We start from the raw sequence: 18,683 nt of genomic DNA, 5'->3' as shown, positions 1-18,683 counted from the left end.
AACTTTTCCCCCTATCCAATGGTGAAAGTTTCATTCAAATATCTCCATTCATTGTCGAGTTATGGCCATTTAAAGTTGACCATGGGTCAAAATATAGCTGCTACACGATTCTGTTTGCCTATTACCGCAAATGCGAAAATTGAAGTTATTGCAACTGCATAAAACAGAAATATGCTGCAGGTGTTACCAGATTGTTCGCTTTGTGTTATCATGCTAGTTGGCGAAATTATGAGCATACTTTTAGGCGTTAAAATTTCTTTTTGGTTTTTGTGGAGTTTCAAATACATCACTTTTGTCATTTGCGGTAATAGGCAGACAGAATCGTGTAGCAGCTATATTTTGACACAGGGTCATCTTTAAATGGCCATAACTCGGCGAATAATTGAGATATTTGAATGAAACTTTCACCGTTGGATAGGAGGAGAGATGTAGTTTTCGTGTGTTTCAATAAAATACAAGAAACAATTATTTGAGGGTTGGATTTTTTTACATAACTAAAAATGCCAGAATAACTGCATTTTATGGAGGACTATTAAAGAATTTGGTTTAAGTGCTAATAGAAGACTATTAAAGGATTGATTGACATTGGTTTTAGACGCCATGTTTCTTTGGGTCAGACAATTTGTAGTCGATTTAAAAATGTCCGTCAACTTTTTGATAAAAAAAACATATATAAGGCGAATAATAAAGACTGTGTGTAATTTCGTTGATCTTCGCAAACATAGGCAGGGAACACCGACTGATATTTGTTTACTTGCCTTTCAAACATTTTATATAATATTTTTTCATTAAATTGAAAAAAATCCATTTAAAATATTTTTTTTTATTTTCTTCCATGTGTTATTATTTAAATTATCCATTTGAGTATTTTTTTCATTTTTGTTCTTCATATATTATTTTATTATCATTTGTTCTGTGTGTATGCACCACACCATTATGGTGGCATTTTTTTGTAATGAAACAAAAAAAAAAGAAAGAGAAACAAGAAAAAAAATCTGTAAATAAAAAAACTATTTCTTTTAATAAAAAAACAAAAATTAAATCATTCAGAGATTAGTTAAGTTTGGGAGTTGGATTAAATGTGTTTTGGGAAGTTATTAAACATTTGTTGTTAAATTACTTAAAAATTATATATCTCGTTTATATAAATTGTTATTTTTATTGGCTTTTATTTTTTGGTATTTCATCTTCATTTATATTAGGGAGTAGGGTAGGCGAAAAACAATTTCTTTTTTTGAAAACAAATTTAATTTTTAAATCCTTATTCTTTTTAGAAAATCCCAAGGATTGTTATAATGTAAAAAATCTAAAAAAAAAATAGAGAAAAGAAACAACTAAACAATTTTAAAATTAATTAACAAAAAAAATTTGGCAAATGAAAGAATAAAAAAACAATTCTTTTTGGAAAATGTCAAGTTAGTTTTCTCTGTATTAATGAGAGAAGGTTAAGATTTTAAAACATGGGAGGGCTGCTGCAGCTGCTGTACCATTATCCTTGGTTGAATTTTGTTGGCAACAACTTGCTTGCATACATACATGATTTTGTTGTTAGAAATAGAAAAGCAACAACATTTCCTGGTTTGTTTAGTTGTAGAAGACAGAAATTTTTTTCGGGGGATTTCAAAGTTATGTGTGCGTGTGCGTGGTGGCAAATATGGCGGTTAGCTAGCGGACATAGCTGTAAATAGAAAAAATAAATAAAACAAATTATGAAAATAATGGAATTAATAAATTCGAACTTTCTATGAACAAATTATGCGGAAATTATCAAGTCTGGGTTTACACATTATGCTCTCTTAGGAAATTATTAACAAGGTTTGTCTAGAATTTCTTTTGTTATTAATAAAAATTAACTTGAAGAGCGAATGGGATTACATTTTAAATATATATTTCCTAACTTCTTTGGGACTTGTTATTGACTACCACCATATATCAATCGTAGTTTTAATTTCATTAAATTTAGTACCAATTAGTACCTAAACCCCATTTGATTCCTTTTAACTCTTCAAAATTGTACCACATTTAGTACCATTTACTAATTTTCGTGTGCTCATAAGTACGAATTTCCTATTTTTACTACTTCAATCCTGCTTTCAAATATTAATCGTAAGTCAAATTTAAGAATTCCAACTCTATCGGTTCACAAAAATCTAAATTGTACCAGATTTGGTTTTATTCTGTACTTTTCGTACCCATATTGCAATACTATCTCAATCCGACACTCCGACGGTAATCTTAGATGCAACTTTCAGGATTCCATTTCTACCCGTTCTCTCAAATCTAAATCGTACTAAATTTAGTAACATAATTAAAATTTTTCAAATTTTTTTTTCTAAATTTCAGAATTTCAGCCCTATCCGTTCACACAAATCCAAATTGTACCATATTTTGTACAATTTTGGCACTTTTCCTGCCCAAAAGAACGAATCAATCCCACTCTTCAAAAATAATCTTAATACCAAATTTTAGGTTTTCGACTCTATCCGTTCAACCCCAAATCCAAATTGTACTAAATTTAGTACCATTTAGTACTTTTCATACTCATAAGTACGAATTCCCTAAACTACACTACAACAGTCATTTTAATTCCCAATTATAGATCGAATTTCCAAAAACTATTTCACATAGATCCAAATTGTACTAAATTTAGTACTTTTCGTACTTTCAATTTCGAATTTCCAACAGTACCTCAATCATGTAATCTAACAATAATATGAATTCCAAAAATATAAGTTTTCGATCTCTATCCGCGTTAGCTCAAATCTAAATTGTACCAAATTATGTACCATTTAGTAACATAATTACGAATTTTCAAAACTACCTCCATATATCAGTCCTGCACTACAACAGTAATTATAAAATTGTAAATTTCAGAATCTCAGCCCTATCCGTTCACACAAATCCAAATTGTACCATATTTTGTACCGTTTAGCACTTTTCGTGCCCAAAGGTACGAATCAATCCTACTCTAGAAAAATAATCTTAATTCCAAATTTCAGGTTTTCAGCTCCATCCGTTCACCCAGATTTCAAATTGTACTAAATTTAGTACTTTTCGTACTCATAAGCAATTTTAATTCCCAATTATAGGTGGAATTTCCAAAAACCCTTTTGTACATCTTTCTAACATTCCATCAGTGACCCAAATTCCAAATTTCAGAATGCCTAATACAAGGGGGTAGCACATTTAGTACTTTTTGTACCCTTCTAGTTCGACTTTCTAAAAACCCAACCTTATCTCACGCCTACACACCAATAAAAACCCTCAAACCCAAAAACCAATAAAAAAACCCTCCAAAATGTCTATCTTCTAGCTTTAACCATTTCGTCTGGGCGATGATTTACCGGTCACTCACTTATCTCTAAGCTCTTTTCTATATATTCAGATTAGTCATGTGACCTCCGTCGTATCATCAATATTTGAACATTACTTACCTTAGCTGAATAATGACTATATGCCGTTGTGCCATTATTTCATTTTATTCAGAAGGTTTTGGCTTCTGTTCTTGTTGTTGCTGTTGTTTCCAATTATCATTCCAGATAGAACTTAAACCACCGAATAAATTGAACATTGGCATTGTATCGGAATTATTGACATTTAAGCCAATTCCATTACTGTTGTTGTTGTTGACGGTATTATCAAAAATTGTTGTTGCTGTTGAAGTGGATGTTGGGGCCGAAATCGAAGTTGACACGCCGCCATTGTGTGTGTTGGTAATCGGAACATCGGTATTCATGGGAAATTGTTGACTATTGACAAAATGTTGTTCAATGCTGCTGGATGCTGGTGTTGTACTCCATGTAGAGGTGGATGTAACGGCGCCGCCAAAAATATCAGCATTCGAATGGCTGGGTAGGGTTGGTGATAAATCTGCAACACCATTACCCAAAAACGGGGTCCAACCTGAAGACGATGTTGCGGTGTTGGCCGACGACCAGTTGTTGTTCAATGCCGATTGATTGAAATTCAAATAGTGTTGTTGTTGCTGCAGCTGCTGTTGTTGTTGTTGCAATAGGAATTGCTGTTCCAATTGTTGTAGTCTCATGATTTCATGTGCCTTGATAGCTCTCAATTTGGCAGCTATATCAAAATCATGTTGTTGCTGCTGCTGTTGTTGTTGTTGCTGATGCTTTGCGGCAGCATTGGCTGCAGCAATTTGTTGTATCGTTTGGCGAGCTGTCAACAAATCATTCAAACCATAATTGGGGCAACTGTGCAAATCATAGGGTAGGCTGGGTGGTGGTGGTGGTTGTGAAGTAGTTGTCAGGGTTGTATTCAATGGCCGCGGTAATTGTAAAGTTATGGCACTGTTCAATGTCTCCCAGGCGGGAGTTGAGGAGGGTGATTTCCTGGAACCAATGGGGCCCAAATCCGTCTTAGAAGGTCCATCGTTAAACTCAAGTGGGGAGGCGGCAAATGGCAAATTAATTGGCCCGGATGATGCTGTTGACGGTGTGGGGGATGCAGTTGAAGTGGGGTTATCGAACATCTTTAAATCACTATTGAGCAATGTGGTTCCTGTCGAGTTGGCATTAGCATTGGATTGGGCATTGGCAAATTGTTGGGTCTGTTGCAGAACATCGCTAAATGTTATGTGGCTGCTATAGTCCCAAGGCGATAACACATCCTGATGAAATGTTTGATCATTGTGATCGTTGGCCGCTGCTGCCATTTGTGAGTAGACAGAATTCGCATGACTAAAGTTTTGTGTGGGAAATTTAAGAGAATTCGAGACCCTGCTTTTGGGTTTACGTTCGAAACGTTTAGCTGTATTGTGTTGCTGCTGCGGCTGTTGGTGTTGTGGTATGGAACTGGAGGATGTAGACGACGTAGAGGCCGACGAACAAGACGATGTTGTGGGTGAGGTATTTTGTGTGGTTTGCTTTCGCCGTTCACGTCCTGGTGTCTTGCCCAGCTTGCGACCATTTGTGGTTTCCTTGGAAATTGGTGTTTGATGATTGGTTATTTCGGTCATTGGCATCACATGGCTGGTGGTGGTCGTGGGGCTCACTTTGTTCGTATTCACTGTAGGCCCTGAGGATGGTATACTAACGGGAGGAGGTGTTTTAACTTGACGCATTGTCGATGGATCACTGTGTGTTGTATTGGAACTGGTAGAATCCAAAGATCTTCTTTGTTCTTTTGAAGGCATAGGTTCGGGACTAGATGTGTTTTTATTTGTGGTATTTTTTGTTAAGGCTTTATTTTCTTTTTTCACCTCCTTGTTCGTGGGGGGTACATCTTCTTTGGACTGTTTGACTTCTTCGTCGCGGGGCTTGCTAGCAATTTTTTCTGTTACCTTTGTGGGTTTCTTGACGGAGACTGTCGGCTGTGCCTTTTTCAAATCCTCATCCATTTTTTCCACCAATGATTTTTCGGTTAATTTATTTTTACAATTTTTTACATCATTCGAAGCTGGGGAGGAATTTGTTGTTGTTGTCACGTTGGAGGACGCTGAGGGCGTCGGTGTGGCCACCGTAGCTTCCTTGTTTTTATTCAATTTATTTGCTTTTCTAGAGGTTTTGCTTCCAAAAGTCCAGCTAACCATTTCGGCCAGCGTCATGTTGGGTAAGGCAGAAAAAGAACTAGACGACGAGGAGGATGATGACACAATCGCCTCGCCATTTGCCATTCTTTGATTCTTGCCGCCACCCACGTTATTCCTCTTCTTCAAACCACTTTTATTTTTCAATGTCATCTCCACATCGCCGGTCGGGGAACTTTCATTATTGTTCTGTCGCATGGCTATGTTTCTTAAATTAAATGTTGGATGTATTGTCCCCTTTTCCCGGGCTCCATATAACGTTGCCTGGGTATACATTATATTGCCATAGTCTATGTGGACGGCAATGAGGACCAGAACGAAAGTTATTATTAACATAATTATGGTGGCATTGCGTATTTTCTCTTCCCATGGTGGTCGCGGCAATAAGGATGTACACTGTTCCAGGCCTTTGGAAGGCAGTTGGGCGACTAACACATAATTTACTGCATACGTAAGATTTGTCCTCAGTGTAAGGGGTTTTGTAATGCGGGTCGCTGTGAAATCTGTTTGAAATTGAATTTCAATTGTTTTCGTTGAATTCGCCTTGAGTTCAAAACTTTTACAGTCCATTATTTGAAAACCATAGCCACGACAGGGTTGATCACCAATCCAAATGCTATCAATCCATATTGGTAGTTCGCCAGAATTGCGAGCGGTAAAAACTCGTCTTGAAATAATCTGAAAAAGAGAAAGTTTTTGAGGTTGTGGCGATAACAAAAAATCTACTAAAATAATTCTAATACCTGAGGATGTGTCATCCCGGCCGAAGGTTTATCCTCTTTACTTGGACATGCCGCCGTTAACTGCTGCTCAGTGATCTCAAACAGCAATGGTGTGGGTGATCCCGGTTTACGATTCCCCAAACGAAAATGTGATTGCACAGCCTTGGCACTGATCCATGTACCTTCGTAGAGCGTTAAATTATTGCGTATATGCAACAGGGTACAATAGCTACCCATCGAGGAGGCTTTAAATGTTATCGGCACTCGTATGGAGGTGAGACCGGGTATCAAAATCGGTTTACTGGGCGCCGGATTGACCAGGGAAAACACTGCCTTATCGGTTAAATAACAAGTCGGCGTTATTATGATCACCTCCAGTGGCAGGGTGAATTGAGTTTGATGTGCCAATTTTGGATCGGCCAATGAATAATCAATCAGTATCGGTTTATCTGAAGGATTTGAAATTTTCACTTCAAATACCTGGGTTTTATTCACCTCCACTGTGGGTATAACTTGTCGCGTTGGTATCAACTGGGGCCATTGTATTTCAATCATAAGATTTAGATGAAAATTTTCCTCCTGCTTAGTGGTCATGATAAAATCTAAATTTTGAAAATATGACTTAAAATGGCGATATAATTCTGTGCGCCTTCGCAGTTCAACTTCATCGAAATGTGGCATATTGAGAATTTTATCCACCTGGGGACTGTGGGGAAAGGTAGTGGATTCATCTGTATGCTGTGGTATGTAACACCGATTGCCACACAATGCTGAAGGTTCAAAATATATGCGACCCACAGTTGTAACAGAATTAGGTGAAATGATCGAACCCTTTGAACTTCTATCCACAAATCTTAGACCGGGATCACTGAAGTTAATATGTTTCATATGTATGGCCTGATCGAAGCTGGATCGTATACTCAGTTCGGAGGAACAGATTTTACCCTAAAAAGAGAGTAACAACAATAAAATAATGAATGAATGAATTAAATAATTATCTATGTTTGACTCACCGGAAAACAATTGGCAAAATGTAATTTCTCCTGATCCACTTCTAGTTTACCAAAGACCACATCAAAATTTAACGTCACCGTAATATTCTCATACGATGTGGCTATACTCAAATAGGCTGTACCCGATATGGAATATGGCATCAAAGCCACCTCAAACACTGCCACATCACCTTCCTCCAATACGGAATCCAAACGATAACTATGTTTCTCCAAGTCTATTGCATAATCATTGCTTTCATTAATATCCATGGCTCGAATAGACCCGGCAAATTTAACCGCATAATAAATACCCGATGTCTTTTGAAAATCCCAATTATTCAGATTAATGGGTATTGAATTACGATTTTGCAAAACGATATAACCTTTGTGAGAAATATCACGAAGGGGTGCGGAGGAAATTATTTGTATTTCTTTGGTATAAACGGAATTTTTTGAGCGCCATAATGACGACGTCTGTGTGGTTACAAACAAACTTGTAGAGCTTACAACAATGGGTATTTGGATTGGATTCGATATATTCGTATAAACATAAATGGCAGTCTTATAATTTCTCAGTAGATCTTTGAGATCTTCCTCTGGTTGTTCTACGGGGTTTTGTTGTGTTGTTGTGGCCAATCTAAAGGCCACAGTTAATTCCATGGTATCTGCGGGTTGCAATACCACCACTGCATCACTTTCACTTTCTCCCTTTTGCAGTAGGGGGTTCTGCTGCAGGTATAAATTTAGCTTGGAGCTTTCATTGAACCCAGTTGTTATATTGTAAATTAATAAAGGAATTTGATAATCATTACGCAGCACTATGTGTCGGGGCTCACCCAAATTTGTACATTTTAAATGAGATAATGCCTCATCCGATGTGGCATTATCGCATCTTTGCGAACTACTACTATTCCACCTTAGTTCACGATCCAAAAATAATGTTGATTTTCTGTCATAATACAATGAACCCTTGTAGACATTAGCCCGTACTATAAGTTCCACATTGTGATATGTATGCCCCGACGTCGCCGAAGACGACGCTGCTGCTGTTTTTGTTCTTTGTTTCAAGACTAATTTTAATTTTTCATTCAGATGTGTTACTGGTTCATCCTGTATCGCAATATTTGGATCGAAGGCAATTGTGGAAATATCAATATTTCTTTTTTCACTGCTGCTGTCGTTATCTTGGCCATTTTTTGAGGCCATCATAATACCCTTGGTTAGCGTAAGAGATTCAAATTCCAAATTTTGTATATCCAATTGATGTTTGGAATGCCGTAGGTAAAGTTTTTGTTTAATTGGTTGCTGTTGTTTGTCGTCCAAGGCAATATAACCAAAATCGATGACCGGATTAACAGCATATATACCATATTCGGATAATATTACAAATTCCACTGGTATAACCAAGATTTGTTCTTTTAAAGCGGGGGAGATTGTGGACGATGTGGATTGACTGCTGCTGCAGTCACTTTGGGAGGTGGGTTCGGCAATTTTTATACGTATATAGGCTGAATGTTTGCCCGCAGTATAACCCTGAAAACGTATACCTATAATGGGTTTCGTACTATATGGTGGTATCTCCCATAGACCGTGTGGTCCTTCGGAGTCTCCGCTTGGTAATTCTAATTTAAATTTTCCACCACTGCTGTAAATCTGAAAACGAGGAGGAAAGATGATTAAGGAATTATTAAATAGAAAAATTTTATAGAACAAGTAAAAAATATAGCCAGGGCCCTTTATGGGCCGATATTGTTATTTTTTGTTAGGAAGATTTAATATCGAATGAGAATCAAACATAATAAATTATAGCCAATACGGCAAAAAAACGTGACCAAGGTACCGAATAACGGGGTACCTTTGTATGAAGGCTATACCAAAATGTAGACCATGTGTAAACTAAAGCCAATTCGTTGGAAAAAGTGCCCAATATACTAAATATTGAGGGGAGCCGTTGTATGTTGGCACCATCCATTTCATCTATAGGCATTCAAAAAATATTATGTTCAATTTGTTTCAATAAATAAACAAAAAAATTAAACATCAAATTATTACTCATAATGTGATCATCTCAAAGAAATGCTGTTGTGTCCCCTTCGAAATAAAAGTTTGGTATAATTATTTATATTATTTTTTTATTTAGATATTCATTGCAATGGGAAAGAGGGAGGAGTGGGCCATTGGAGTCGTCATCTATAAATATCTCAATAAACAACGAACATTTGTTTATTTAAATTTTCACCACAGCTATAATTGTTAATTATTGCCTGTGTTCACTCGCTTTTAGTACATGCATTTGCATTTAAAAGATCTGGAAACGTGTCTTAATTTTCTGAAGAGTGATGACAACGTTCCCGGGTTTTTTTATTATCACAAACATTCAAATTTATATATGTACAAATCTCAACAATTAGGTATTTATTTATTTACTTTTTTATTTTATTTTAGTAGGTAGTTTGGTTATCAAATAGATAACAAAGTTGATAAGTAAATTCAAAAGTAAATGAAATCGAAACAGAGGAGAGGATAGGAGATGAAAAGGGGACACACACATGAATATGCAATATTTGGATAAATAATGCAATGATTAAAACAAAAAACTCTTTTATACGCTCAAATCACTTGTGAAACCAACGGATTCTATAGATGGAGTGATGACAAGGCATTGCATTATGGTACAATAGCTACCCACCGAGGAGGCTTTAAGTGTTATCGGCACTCGTCTGGAGGTGAGACCGGATATAAAAATCGGTTTACTGGGCCCTGGGTTGACCAACGAAAACACTGCCTTATCGGTTAAATCACCTCCAGTGGCAGGGTGAATTGTGTTTGATGCGCCAATTTTGGATCGGCCAATGAATAATCGATCAGTATCGGTTTATCTGAAGGATTTGAAATTTTCACTTCAAATATTTGGGTTTTATTCACCTCCACTGTGTCACGTCGGTATCAACTGGGGCCATTGTATTCCAATCATACGATTTAAATGGAAATTCTCCTCCTATTTTGTGGTCATGATAAAATCTAAATTTTGAAAATATGACTTAAAATGGCGATATAATTCTGTGCGTCTTCACAGTTCATTTTGCTATAATTTTATATTTTGAATTCTAATTGAGTAAAAAATCTACCTACCAAAAATGATCAATATTTGCAAAAGCTTCAGGGAAGCTGCAATACAATTGTACCCCATTTCCACTTATTCGGTATTTTGAAAACGTTTTCCCACGCATTTTCATTTGTTTTTAGATGTACGGAAAAAACACTCATATTTTTGAATATTTTAAATGAACGGAAAGATGTCCGGAAAATATTTCGGTGCTCGGATTTTTTTTTTTTTTAATTAAATTCAATTTTAGACAAAAAACAAAAAAACATCGATACGAATATTTCAACTTACCTCCAATATTTGCAATGCTCTTTCATGTGGATTATACATGTGTATCATGGGCATTAAGGTGGCATTTAAAGGTGCCCGTATGCCAACCAATGGTTTTAGCCGATACGGACATTCACGTACCTCGCCGCTCACCATTAGCAAGAGCTTTCCAAACGATGTGTGCAGGAATAAATTTGATCGAACAGCACCATTTTCCCTGGGTAAAAAGACCACATCAAATGTTGTATTACCATTCGGTGGCACAGTTTTAGCTTCAAATAAGCTACTATAAAATGACGGAGTTCCGCCCGTTACCAAACTAAGATAAACACTGTGATTACGATTTTGATTGACGAGAGTGACGGTATGCGATTGTACTGTTCCCACAGACAATTCACCAAAATCCAATTGTGATGGTATGAAACGTAAACGATTTAATAATTCTGCATTTAGATCACCGCTATCGGGAATGCCCATTACACTGCCACTACCACCACCACCACCGGTATCTGTTATATCTTGAAGTGTGGCTGTTGCTGCTGCTGATTGTGTCTCCAAGTGATGGCCATCATCATGTTTTAAATTAGCAGCGGTGTTGCTATTTTCCGAAATTGAAATATCCACTTCACTGGCGGCGACGACGTCGGCGAAACCACACAATGTAGTTGTAAGAAAAGCTAAAACTAGCATTGATAACCACAAGCGTTGATAAGAAAACATGTCGCCGTATGTCGTTTGTCTTTGTGTGTGTTTGTATTTTGAATTATATTTTGGTTGATCGACGATATTATTGTGGGGTTCTTCTTTTTTGCCCTTTCCTGCTGCTATGGTGTTTTTATTTATTTATAAACACCAAATTCCAAAAGGCAAAATTTCTATTTCAAAATGCCTGCTGCTGTGGCTACTCCACCTTTGAAGTAGACGATGATGATGCCTTTTGCGTTGTTTTTCTCCTTCTCGTCGTCTGCTGCTGTGGCTGCTCCTTTTTATTTCAAAATAATAAAAACTCACAACACAACACACATCCAACCATACTTCGTCTGCAATGCCCAACAGGATGATTATGATGCGGACGGGGATAATGATGATTACGATTTGTACTCCTCTTCTAACGTTGACAAGCGTAGAATCACCGCTGCTGCTGCTGCCGATTCTGCTGTTAATGATGATACCGATGATAATTATGTTTTTGTTCTTCCTTTTTGCGATTTGTTCTTCTTCTATTATCTTCTGCTTGCTGCTGTGATTCCGTCCTCGTTGCGTTGGTCTTCTTGCTGTGATATTCATTAGAGGATGAGGAATTCTGCAGTCTTGTTTACCCGTCGTTTCCTTTTTGTTGTCTAGTACTTTTGTACGTAAAATTGTGTTGTTGCTTGGCGTTATATCAATATGTAGGCGACAATTAGCAAATGTTTTTGCATAATGGTTCCTTTTTTAAACAAATAAATAAATAATCGTCAATTTTTTTGTACGTCCAATAGGGTTATGTAGATCGACGTTTTATTTGTCAAAAGGAAACGATAAACGAGAAATCGATTTGTTGTTCGATATTTGTATATGAACTATTGGTCTGTTCCCGTAATGCAAGAATCTACAATTTTTTACTACGATAACACTTTTTTCCTTTATGATATCGGAAAAAATAGTAAAAACTCGTAGATTCTTGCAGTACGGGAACAGACCAATTTATTGATGGTTTCTCTGGAATTGTTATGACATTTTTATACCCTTCACCACACTGTGGTACAGGGAATTATGTCTTTGTGCATATGTTTGTAACAGGCAAAAATAATAGAGATAGACGCATGGTTTCTTTTGAGAATATGCGTAGAATCACTTTCTGAGTCGATTTATGCATGTCCGTCTGTCCGTCCGTCCATGTATTTTTGTGAACAAAGTACAGCTCGCATTTATGATCCGATTTGGATGAAATTTGGCATATGTCATTTATTTGGCCCAAGGACGAACCCTATTGAAATTGGAGAAAATAGGTCCACACATAGATATAGCTCCCATATATAGTTTCGCCCGATTTAAGGTAAATGGTGTACCAAAGTCTCTATATATCTTTCGATTTGCACGAAATTTGGTATAGCCTACTGAATTAGGTCTAGAATAATATGTGCTAAGTTTCGTGAAAATCGGTTCAGATTTAGATATAGCTCCCATATATAGTTCCGCCCGATTTTAGGTAAATGGTGCACCAAAGTGCCAAAATTCGTGCAAGTCAAATAATTTTCATGGACTTTGGTGCACCATTAACCTAAAATCGGGCGAAACTATATATGGGAGCTATATCTTGTAGCAGATTTTTGAGAATTAACCCAAGGGTAGGACAGCTCTGGAATATTACTTTGCAAAGAACGGTTTAACTCTGTATTCTCCCCTTTCGGTTATTCCCCGTCAGTATAACAATTCCAAAGCGAGCAGTTAGAGAGCCAACATTTTTTATTGCTCTTTGCTATAAACGTATGTCATGTTCTCCTCTTTTGTGATCCCCTTATTATAACAAGTAGAGAACGAACTGTTATAATGCCGCGGTAGCCTCAAATGGTGCAGTCTCCAATTTACTCAATGTAGTGAGAAAAGTTTTTGGTAAATGCAAGAATACCGCTTCATATATATTGTTTCAAAAAAAAGCTAAACTACAAAATTAATTGAAACAATAATTAGCTTCTGTCTGTTGCTAAGGGTAATGCTGAAAGTTAAAAAAACCGATAGCTCTCTTCTATTCAGACCGTCGACAACACCAGTTATTCTGTTCTCTAAAGAAATCTGACTTTATCACAAAAAAAAAAAAAAATTACATTGTCGTACAATTAAGAAACTCAAATATCTCTGATAAACTTAAAAAAAAACACAAAAATCTTAAATTGATAATGAAATAAAGTAATCAAATGAGGAGTGAAAAAGATAATTACCGTAAAATTAAACCACGGAAACCCGGAATTGGAAAACCGAGAGAGTAGGAAAACTAATAGAATTTTCCTAGTGGGGAAAAAACGGTTGGATCAGACAATTTTCCAGTTTGGAGACATACAATTTTCCTGCCTTTTCCTGTATTCAACGTACTTACAAACATCCACTTGATTTTTCGATATCTGCTGGCAAATGTATGGTGCTAAAAAAAGAGGTAGAAAATGTGGTTGAAAGGTACAGCTTAACGATGATAATCTGATTGATAACCCAAAAGCTGTCTCCGCCAGATATATTAAATCAAGAAAATTGTTTATAAAAAGACAACTAAATTTTTAAATATGTTCAAAACATTTTAAGATATAACCATTCTGGTCATAATTAAATTATTGCTTAATTTCTTTCGAAATTTCAACTTGTAAAATGTTCCATTTTAATAATTTCTTTATAATTTTGATTGAATTCTTACCTAATAAGTAATTAAATACTGAAATTGTAAAATATTTTTTTTTATAACTTGCATGTTTGATTTTATCGTAGTAAATTCTTTATTATGCACGGCTTCCACCGTGATTAAATATTCTTTTAACACAAAGAACATTTTTGCCTACATCATATTAAATATATATACAAAAAGGAGATTGAATTAGGTATGCTTTTAGGTTATGTTTATATTTTCAGAAATAGCACGTCCCGCATGTATTGAGCTCGATCCAGCGGCAGTTTTTTTGTCAACAAAAAGGTTACATAACCTGTAAAGATTATTCCAGCATTTAATCCAACTTCGTATCAGTTGAGTAAGTAAGCAATTAACATGCAGATTATATAAATTATATTAATTTTTGTTCATGATAATTAATACTTCTATTGTTCATAAATTTAAAATTATTAATGTTAAATTATGACACTCTTAAAAGTGTATTCGATTTAAGCCATATGCTTATATCTATATTTCGTAAGGAATTTAATTTTTTTTTTAATAAATGAATTATAAATTGGTTAACATGGAATAATTAACTACTTATTGGAACTGTTGATGGCGATAACTTAACGGTATAGTAGGGTCTCGTATTTTATTAGGGAAGTAACTAAAAATGAGAATCATGGACACTAGTTACTTATGCTTTGCAGTGGGTGGGAGAATTTAATATATGAGGTGTCCCTACGAGAAAACACCACTCGTACAGTTACGACTGATTCTAAAATTGTGTTAAGTAAGCATAAAATTTAACAGCCTGTTTTTGTAAAATTCCAAACGAACGAATTCGAGTGACTTACGACCAAACCTTTATTTATGTTTGTAAATGTTTTCCGAATCAAAACGAAAATAAATGACATATTTTTCAAAACCAAGGAGTTTAGTCGTAAGTCACTCGAATTCGTTCGTTTGGAATTTTACAAAAACAGGCTGTAAGTCTTGAAATGGTTACAATATATTTCTCTTTGAACAGTTAATAGTTACTGGTGTGGAAAGAACTCCCCCAATCCGACGAGCTCAGCCTTCCTAATACCATTCAAGCATCCCAGACCGGTAACATAAACAAAATTTAAAAAAATTGAACACTCAAAAAAATCAGACTGTTACAATCTATGTGTGGACCTATTTTCTATTCTATTGTAGATTCCTGCATTACGGGAACAGACCAATAGTTCATATACAAATATCGAACAACAAATCGATTTCTCGTTTATCGTTTCCTTTTGACAAATAAAACGTCGATCTACATAACCCTATTGGACGTACAAAAAAATTGACGATTATTTATTTATTTGTTTAAAAAAGGAACGTTGAGTTTAGGGGCTCATCTCCGATTTTTCTGAAATTTTTACCACAGGTAGATCTCGTCTCCCTGATCACGAAAATATATGACATTCATGGGGGAAACCCATATTTCCCGAGATATGGACCTCTGAAGTTCCGGAATTCATATGCTCATAACTTGGACATTTATAGGCCGACAATGGTAATATTGACGGATATTTAGAGAAACATGTTTATTTAAAAGAAAATTTCGATCGCATTTTCTATCTGTCCATAGGAGAAAGTCTTAAATCCCCGGCCGAAGGCCGGCTATATAAGAAAAACTTTGATATAAAGGAAATTTTAATCGCGTAGCCAATTTTTCCACCTGTCCATAGCAGAAAGTCTTCAATCCCCGGCCGAAGGCCGGTTATTTAGAAAAAAAAAATTAGTTTAAAAACATTGTTGATGCGTTAGCCGAATTTTCCGCCTGTCCATAGGAGAAAGTCTTAAATCCCCGGCCGAAGGCCGGCTATATAAGAAAAACGTTGATATAAAAGAAATTTTAATCGCGTAGCCAATTTTTCCACCTGTCCATAGCAGAAAGTCTTAAATCCACGGCCGAAGGCCGGCTATTTAGAAAAAAATTAGTTTAAAAACATTGTTGATGCGTTAGCCGAATTTTCCGCCTGTCCATAGGAGAAAGTCTTAATTACGCGGCCGAAGGCCGGCTATATAAGAAAAACTTTGATATAAAGGAAATTTTAATCGCGTAGCCAATTTTTCCACCTGTCCATAGCAAAAAGTCTTAAATCCCCGGCCGAAGGCCGCCTATTTAGAAAAAAATTAGTTTAAAAACATTGTTGATGCGTTAGCCGAATTTTCCGCCTGTCCATAGGAGAAAGTCTTAAATCCACGGCCGAAGGCCGGCTATATAAGAAAAACTTTGATATAAAGGAAATTTTAATCGCGTAGCCAATTTTTCCACCTGTCCATAGCAGAAAGTCTTAAATCCCCGGCCGAAGGTCGGCTATTTAGAAACAAAAATAGTTTAAAAACATTGTTGATGCGTTAGCCGAATTTTCCGCCTGTCCATAGGAGAAAGTCTTAATTACGCGGCCGAAGGCCGGCTATATAAGAAAAACTTTGATATAAAGGAAATTTTAATCGCGTAGCCAATTTTTCCACCTGTCCATAGCAGAAAGTCTTCAATCCCCGGCCGAAGGCCGGTTATTTAGAAAAAAAAAATTAGTTTAAAAACATTGTTGATGCGTTAGCCGAATTTTCCGCCTGTCCATAGGAGAAAGTCTTAAATCCCCGGCCGAAGGCCGGCTATATAAGAAAAACGTTGATATAAAAGAAATTTTAATCGCGTAGCCAATTTTTCCACCTGTCCATAGCAGAAAGTCTTAAATCCACGGCCGAAGGCCGGCTATTTAGAAAAAAATTAGTTTAAAAACATTGTTGATGCGTTAGCCGAATTTTCCGCCTGTCCATAGGAGAAAGTCTTAATTACGCGGCCGAAGGCCGGCTATATAAGAAAAACTTTGATATAAAGGAAATTTTAATCGCGTAGCCAATTTTTCCACCTGTCCATAGCAAAAAGTCTTAAATCCCCGGCCGAAGGCCGCCTATTTAGAAAAAAATTAGTTTAAAAACATTGTTGATGCGTTAGCCGAATTTTCCGCCTGTCCATAGGAGAAAGTCTTAAATCCACGGCCGAAGGCCGGCTATATAAGAAAAACTTTGATATAAAGGAAATTTTAATCGCGTAGCCAATTTTTCCACCTGTCCATAGCAGAAAGTCTTAAATCCCCGGACGAAGGTCGGCTATTTAGAAAAAAAAAAAATAGTTTAAAAAACATTGTTGATGCGTTAGCCGAACTTTCCGCCTGTCCATAGGAGAAAGTCTTAAAACCCCGGCCGAAGGCCGGCTATTTTGGATAATTTTTAATTAAGACGAATTTAAGTGGAAATATAATGTGTACGCTTTACAATCATACCAATATTACCTTCACCGATTCATAAATAACGAAGTTATGAGCATAGGAATTTCGGAACTTTAGAGGTCCATATCTCGGGAATTATCGACTTCCCCCATGAAAGTCATATATTTTCGTGATCAGGGAGACGAGATCTACCTATGACAAAAATTTCAGAAAAATCGGAGATGAGCCCCTAAACTCAACTTGTTCCGAATATTTTTGAAGTGCAGATTATTTAGAGACTATTTTTACCTTGCTTACTTTGAATGTTTAAAAAAAGCATGCTTATTATTATTCTTTTTTTAAATATTATTACTAATTCAGCCCAATCATCAAAAATAATTCCGTGCGGAATTTCTTTATTCTTCCTTTTTCCCAATCGTAAAGAAAATTCCGCGCGGAATTAAAGGGAGAAAGGAGAAAAAAGAAAGTTCGATTTGCACTTTCCTCTCAAAATATCTCACAAACAAAATCGAAGAGAGATAAAAAATGTAAGTATGGGTTTTCAAATATAAATCGAAATAGAAATAAATAAATCCTTTGTAGGTTGAAGACAAATAAAACCCAATTGCAGCATTTAGTGTCAGTTTTGGAATTACATCCTGACATTTCACGTGGAATCTATAAAGGGAGCAAAGAGTCTCTTACTCGGTTTTGGAAAAAAAAAACGGAAAATGAGCTCAATTCGGACGGGACCACCAAATAAGGGCATCACCGAATGGAAATAAGTTTGGTACTAAATTTATCACATTCCTTTGAATGAAATAATCTATTCATTCTTCAAAATTACTTAAAATAGTTTTGGGCTGACCAAAAAAATATGTAAGGCAAAAAGCTGCACAGAATTTAAAATACAAAACAGGAACAGGAACTTTTTGGCACTTTTATCGACTTAGGACAATGTTGAGCTTCGAAAACAGTCAACACCTTGGAGAGGATAGAACTAAATGTTGATTGTGCCATACAAACATTAGAATCCTTTCCAACGCCAGTTTATATCCACCTTCAGCAAAAAAATGTAACGCGGAATTCCAGACTTGTTTTTCCTTGTAGGAGCATATTGCGCCAAAACTTCCAACAAGTATTGGAAAGCTGGTTTGCTTACCCGGTAGTATTTTTTGAATCTATTGGGAAATACATATCAGATGTTTCAATTATTTTTAACTTTTATGCACTTACAATGATTGACAATCTTGTTGAAGTTCTTTGTTGCTCTCTGGAAGTAGCAACATCCTATAAATATGCTCTAAGTATAATAAGGGTGCACAAAGAAAAAGACCCACCGTTGATTAAAAAGAGATGCCATATTTCAACAATTTTACTCCTATATTTTCTACGATTTGAGGATCTTTCACTCGAGAGTAATTCTTTCCGTAGGAATAGAATTTCTCCCACATTTTGGTGAC

At 36.0% G+C, this 18,683-nt stretch overlaps 1 protein-coding gene across 1 annotated transcript; it reads right to left on the bottom strand.

The window, feature by feature from the left end:
* Positions 1-1,665: 1,665 nt before the first annotated feature.
* Positions 1,666-11,325, bottom strand: LOC133324259 (transmembrane protein 131 homolog). Its single transcript, XM_061533106.1, has 8 exons — positions 10,657-11,325; positions 8,729-8,912; positions 8,474-8,674; positions 7,281-8,305; positions 6,310-7,212; positions 4,136-6,223; positions 3,693-4,021; positions 1,666-1,678 (listed from the first exon to the last, which is right to left on the bottom strand). Exons 1-8 carry the CDS (start codon positions 11,323-11,325, stop codon positions 1,666-1,668), a joined length of 5,412 nt encoding a protein of 1,803 aa, XP_061389090.1.
* Between the last annotated feature and the right edge of the window lie 7,358 nt (positions 11,326-18,683).

This window comes from Musca vetustissima, unplaced genomic scaffold (assembly GCF_032173495.1).
Source record: "Musca vetustissima isolate MV318-11 ecotype Yass unplaced genomic scaffold, APGP_CSIRO_Mvet_v1 utg14495, whole genome shotgun sequence".
Classification (NCBI taxonomy): domain Eukaryota; kingdom Metazoa; phylum Arthropoda; class Insecta; order Diptera; family Muscidae; genus Musca; species Musca vetustissima.
Note: the sequence above shows the minus strand (reverse complement) of the source record. Positions and strands in the feature narration are given on the sequence as shown.

Bases quoted from the DNA above. Each gene is read 5' to 3' on its own strand.
- LOC133324259 (XM_061533106.1), bottom strand. From the start codon at position 11,325: ATGCTAGTTTTAGCTTTTCTTACAACTACATTGTGTGGTTTCGCCGAC. The intron at 8,306-8,473 runs GTATTATGATGG...GAACAAAAACAG, and splicing joins ATCTCTTACGCTAACCAAGG to CAGCAGCGTCGTCTTCGGCG. The intron at 4,022-4,135 runs GCAAAGCATCAG...CAATTGGAACAG, and splicing joins TTGCTGCAGCCAATGCTGCC to CAATTCCTATTGCAACAACA.